Source organism: Tupaia chinensis, unplaced genomic scaffold (assembly GCF_000334495.1).
Source record: "Tupaia chinensis unplaced genomic scaffold, TupChi_1.0 Scaffold143624_1, whole genome shotgun sequence".
Lineage (NCBI taxonomy): Eukaryota > Metazoa > Chordata > Mammalia > Scandentia > Tupaiidae > Tupaia > Tupaia belangeri.
This window is the reverse complement of record NW_006203472.1, coordinates 1,033,172-1,038,637: the sequence shown is the minus strand read 5'-3', so window position 1 is coordinate 1,038,637 and position 5,466 is coordinate 1,033,172. Positions and strand designations below refer to the sequence as shown.

Below are 5,466 nucleotides of genomic sequence, written 5' to 3'. Positions count from 1 at the left end.
AGGGCGAGGGCGGACCCAAGTGTCCTGCTTTGCACCCCGAGGCTGGCTCTGGAGCTCCAGCCCTCAGCCCTAGGCTGGCCGCGGGCCGCTACGTGGCTGGGGGCAGAAGCCAAACCGGCCCAACCAGCCCCGCAAAGTCCGGAAAGTGCTGGAGTCCACTATCCCCAAGGGCGCCTTGTGGTTGTGCCCCTCCTCCCCCAGCTCTTCCTCCCCTTCCTCCAGGAAGCCTGTCTTGACCCCCACCTGCTAACCTGGCCTCCTCCCTTGTCATCCCCAGATCTCAGTGAGGGTCTCCTCCATGGGAAGCCCAGAGAAAACTAGACAGCCAAGTGGCCTGAGGCTACCGCATTCCAGACCTTCCACGCTCTGGGCCCCAGTTTCCCACGGGGCCTTAGGACAGAAATCCCCTGCAGAAATCAACACAAATAGGTTCGATTTTATTACAGAAATGTCTGTGCCTGAGTGGGGCCAGGCGAGCCAGAGAGGTGGGCTCAGCACCCCGCCCCCACCCCTGCAGGATGGTGGAGGGGCAGGACCTGGGGTCAGAGGGAGGCCCCGGGGACATGGGTCAACTTCCTGTGTGAGAAGCCTCCCTCAGTCCTATGGGTGCTGACAGTCACCAGAGTCCCAGTCAGGACCATGCCCAGCCGAGCTCTAACGGGGATGGAGCAGGACTTACAGCACCTGTGAGCGGCACGCATGAGCCCTGGCATGCACACACGCCCACACGTGCACGGCCATAGCACCTCCCCTGTGCTTGGGCCCTCCTACAGACCCCGCTCCACGCGCACACAGCCACAGCAGGGTGGGAGGCGGTGCTGCCGGTCCTGGGTTTCAGCTCCTGGTCGGCAGGGCTGAGAGAGCTCACTTACTCTTTCTGTCTATGTCTGCCTCTCATGAAGAAAAGACCACGTGAGCACACAGTGAGAAGGTGGCTGTCTGGGTCCGTACTCTTGCAGCTGGAGACAGGGTGGGGTTGGTGGGGATCAGGGCCCAGACCCTAACCCAGGCCTGAGGCTGCCCCAGCCCAGCCCAGCCTCTGCCCTGCCTACCGCAACTTGTTTCGGAGTCTCTGGTACTTCTCGTCCAGAACCCTGTTCTTCACCGTCTGCGGCACATCCGGCACGAACCAGGCAGCAATGAGCTTGATGCACAGGGCCACGTGCTGGGGACAGGGAGCAGGGCCAAGAGCAGCCCAGCAAGGTCGGGGCGAAGCAGGGATCTCAGGGATTGAGGCCAGGGAGGAGGGCTGGAGGGAGAGCTGCCCCTGACCCCCACCCCCAGTCCTGGCCCACCTCAAAGAGGATGACAAACACCAAACGGATGGCCAGGATGAACCAGAACTGCTCGGAGTGGTTGTAGTCGTCGTCGGCGTTGCGGTAGTCTCGGTACCTGAGGTGGGGGTATGCCTGAGGCCAGGGGTCGGAGCTCAGAGGGCACTCGTGGGGGCCGGGAGGGTTCCAAACCTGCACTCGGTCACGTTTTCTGAGCCCGCTATCCCCACAGGGTCCTGGAAGTCCTTGGTGCGGAAGACCGACAGGCTGTGGTTGACGTAGCCCGTGAGGCAGCTGGCAAGGACAGCGCAGTGTGGGGAGGGTGTGGCCCCTGGGGACCGCACGGTACTTCCCGGGAGCTAACCCCAGGCACACCCCATACCACCTCCTCCATTCACACCCCCATGCCCAGGAGACTGCGGGAGACCGAGGGGACTCTGGGACAACACCAACTGCTGTCCCCGCAGTGGCTGAGGGGAGCATTCCTGGGGCTGGCCACCCGGAGCCCTGGCCTGCAGGTGCAGTGCCCCTCCTGAGGCCCCGAGCTGCTGCACACGATTCTGCCCTGCCTCTGTGCCAGAAGTGGAACACCAAAGGGTCTAACTCTGGGAGGGGAGCTGTTCGGGTAGTGCCTGCTCAGAAAACAGCCGCATATGGGAACTTAAGCCCGACCCAGTCCCAGCCGGTCCTCCCTGGGCTCCAGTACATGGTCTGTGGGTGGGTGTGGGCAGGGTAAGGGCCGTCCCAGGGCCCCAGGCATTTTAGCATGCAGCCGTGTCCCAGGGAGTGAATCTGGGCTCCCAGGACTTGGTCATGGTAGGGCCCACTCCATCCCAGGGGTTTCCAGACAGCTAGAGGCTTACTCGACTTTAGGGTTGGCCTCCCGTCCGCACGGGCCATAGCGGTACTTGTAGACCACTCGGGGGATGAACTCCGAAGTGAAGGCGATGACCATGCCGTTGGCAATGACCGCCAGCACGCCAATGGTCTCTAGCACCTGCAGCCAGGTTCCTGGGCCAGAGCAGCGGAGTGAGGTGGTCAGGCCCCTCCAGCCCAGATCCACTGCGCTCGCCCCATGGCCGAGAGCCCAGGGGCCCAGTTACTCATCAAGAAGTCTCCGCAAAGGCAGAGCTTCTCCTCCCTACCCCTGTGTCACCCTCACAGGGACTGGAGGCGCTCAGGTGTCCCGTCCTCCATCTTCTGCCTCAACTCAGCCTGCTCCGCCTCCTCGGGTAGGACCCCTTAACCTGAGCCTGAAACTGGGTGCTCCGTAACCTCTCTGTCCCTCTCCCCCACCCAGCACCCCAGTCCCTCTGTTCATACCCTGACACCTGTCCATCTGGGTGCCCAAGACCACCTGCTAACATTTCCTGCCCCTTCCACCCACAAGCCTTGAGGCCCAGCTTCTCTTCCTGGCTTTCCCTTGGGGGCTGCAAGGCCTTCAGCCGGATCCTGGTGTCTTCCCCAGGACTGCGCCCACTTGATCTGCTCGGAAGGGTTATTTCAGGGTGACCTGGTGGGTGGCTGGAGAGCCCACAGGGTGAAGCCTGCCCAGCAGCCCTCACTGCCCTCTCCTGCTGGCCGATGCCACCCAGCCGCCCGCTCGTCGGCCCTGACCGATGTCATTGGCCTTGCGTGGCACCAGGCGCCGCCGCAGCTGCACCATCTTGATGGCATCCAGGCGGATCTCCACGACGTTGCTGAAGAGCGCGAGCAGCGGCGCCAGCGGGAAGGCGGCCACGAAGATGGTGGTGAAGCCGTACTGGATCACTGCAGGGCGGGCAGGTGTCAGCTCGGCCCCGCGGCGGCCGCCCCAGCGCCCACTCTGCGCACAGCGACCCTCCAGGCTGTGGGCCCTGCGCCCCGCCTCGGCCCCACGCACTCATCTCCATGAACTCGTCGAACAGGCTGAAGGTGTTGACCGGGTTCAGGCGGTAGTTGCGCTGCCAGTCCCTGAGCACGGGGTCCTGGGACAAGTGGGGGTGCCCAAGGCACGGCATCGAGCGGAATTTGTAGGCCAGCCACCTGGGGGCACAAGGACTGCATGGGGGCCGGAGCAGGCGCTGGGGACAGAGGGGCGGCAGGGACAGGGCCTTGCCGGCTATGCTCCCCGGGAGGCTGGAGCAGGGCGGGAAGGGCCCTCACGGCGTCAGGTACTCCACGCAGTTGCTGAGCGTCTGCTTCAGGCCCATGATGATGGCCATCTGCACGAACAGGTCCATCATGCAGCCACTGAGGTGACACTGCAGGCAGGGATGGAGGTCAGGGCGGGGCTGTGTGAGGCGGGAGCTCACAGAGGAGGGAGGCTTGAGGACAGGGTGGCCAGGCCTGAAGGTAGACTGACCTCTTCAAGCTTCCACAAGCCCGCCAGGCGCGTGGACTTCCCAGGGTGACCGTTGATCCTGGGAAAGAAAGCGAGGTCCAGGAGAGGGAGAGCCAGCACCCTGCCTCTGACAGGGCGCCGAGCGGCAGGACAGGCGGGGAGGTGGGAGGAGTGGCAGCCAAGGGGCAAGCAGGGGGCAGGCCTCCCACAGGCGAGCACCGACAAGGGGTTGTGGGCTGCCCACACCAGACGCACCCTGCACTACACGCAGTCACACGCGTGCACAGGGGCAGGCTCAGCCATCCACATGGACAAGTTCACAGGGTCAAACAGACAGGTCTGTTAGCAGTGGCCTCAGCTTCTCCCCTGTGGGAGTTATTCTGTGTTCAAAATCACCTGCTTCCCGTAACATGATAACAAATATAAACTATGGGGCCCAGCAGGTGGCGTGGTGGCTAAGGGCGCTGGACTCCTACATGGCTGACAGCGGTTCGACTCCCAGACATGGTGGCTTGCTTTTACTTTCTCTCTCTCTCTCACTCTCTCTCACTCTTTGTCCCTCTCTGGTCAAATTAAATAAATAAATAAAGATAAAACAAAAATAATTCTTTTTCTTTTTTTTTTAATGTATTCTTTCATTTATGTTTTAATTTTACCAGAGGGAGGGAGGGAAGGGGAAAGAGAGAGAGAGAGAAAGTGAGAAAGCAAGACACAAGGTCCAGGACTTGAACCGTGGTCAGCCATGTGGGAGTGTCGAGCACTTTAACAACCACTCCACCTGCTGGTCCCCAAAACAAAAATAATTCTTAAAAAAAAATGTATATAAACTATGAGCCTGGCAGATGGAGAGGTGGTTAAGGCGCTGGAATCCCACATGGCAGACTACGGTTCAAGTCCCAGACCTGGTGGCTTGCTTTCTCACTCTCTCTGATCAAACTGAATAATAGCAATAATGATAAATACAATTAAATAAATAATTCTTTAAAAAAATAATTCAGTATATGTGTGTATGTGTTGAACCAAAGTTCAGGCTCGTGTCCTGCAGTGAAATCTGGAAGCATTCCTATTATATACAGTTCATGACAACCATTATTTAACACAGTTCTAGAATTGCTTGCAAATAGGCAAGAGAAATACAAAATATCAATAGTAAAAATTTGCAAAGGAAAAGTCACTATACGTGGACAACCGAAATAAATGAACCAAAGACTGCCTGGCTAAATCAGCCTCCAGGCCCTTGGAGTGGGGAGATGGCTGGCCTCAAGCCGAACTGCCCTCCCCATATGTGACTAAGTCACGGAGAACCTGGCGTGAGAAAACACGAGCCTCACGGGTCTGAGAAGTATTTCATGTTGGGTAAAGTCTGTTTACAGGCAAAATGATAAATAGTGGTGGCATGCTTACAAAAATAATTGGAATAATAAGAATAATCGGGGGGAAAAAGGAAAAGCTATTGGATGATGATGATGGGGATTTTAATGTCTCTGTATTGACTGATATGCATGGTTTTCCTTCTGGAAAAAGAAATGTAATACACTGTAAAGTTACATGTGATTCAATGTAATATAAACAAAATCATAATAAAAAAATTTTAAAAAAAAGAAAAGAAAATACTAGCGTCAACACCAGCAGAAGTTACAAAGTAACTACAGTGAAATTCACTGGAAATCGATGGGACCCCTGTGGAGAAGACTCCGAGAACACAAGACGACTAGAGAACATTGTTCTGCCCCAGGAAAGCTCAGGGCTGTGTTTGCGGCTGTGTGTGCGGCAGGCAGAGGCAGACCCCCTCTAGCCTAACCCTACCGCCTGGGAACATTTTATCTTAGCCCGTCAGGGACTTTTACCTGCCACAGCAGAGGGGGCTGG

General features: G+C 57.8%; 1 protein-coding gene and 1 long non-coding RNA gene across 2 annotated transcripts in view; both read right to left on the bottom strand.

Moving 5' to 3' along the window:
• Nucleotides 1-416: 416 nt before the first annotated feature.
• LOC114005311 (uncharacterized) lies at nucleotides 417-848 on the bottom strand. Its single transcript, XR_003547182.1, has 2 exons — nucleotides 776-848; nucleotides 417-684 (listed from the first exon to the last, which is right to left on the bottom strand). It is a non-coding gene; the product is annotated as an uncharacterized LOC114005311 (long non-coding RNA).
• A 20-nt stretch (nucleotides 849-868) lies between these two features.
• The window catches only part of ANO9 (anoctamin 9), a 21,469-nt gene continuing 16,871 nt past the window's right edge, over nucleotides 869-5,466 (bottom strand). Inside the window, exons 16-24 of the mRNA XM_027766686.1 lie at nucleotides 3,619-3,676; nucleotides 3,420-3,517; nucleotides 3,157-3,299; nucleotides 2,892-3,044; nucleotides 2,138-2,285; nucleotides 1,467-1,568; nucleotides 1,296-1,392; nucleotides 1,053-1,165; nucleotides 869-959 (exon numbers count right to left, since the gene is read on the bottom strand). Of these exons, the coding sequence (XP_027622487.1) occupies nucleotides 869-959; nucleotides 1,053-1,165; nucleotides 1,296-1,392; nucleotides 1,467-1,568; nucleotides 2,138-2,285; nucleotides 2,892-3,044; nucleotides 3,157-3,299; nucleotides 3,420-3,517; nucleotides 3,619-3,676 (1,003 nt within the window). The remainder of the gene's footprint in view (nucleotides 960-1,052; nucleotides 1,166-1,295; nucleotides 1,393-1,466; nucleotides 1,569-2,137; nucleotides 2,286-2,891; nucleotides 3,045-3,156; nucleotides 3,300-3,419; nucleotides 3,518-3,618; nucleotides 3,677-5,466) is intronic.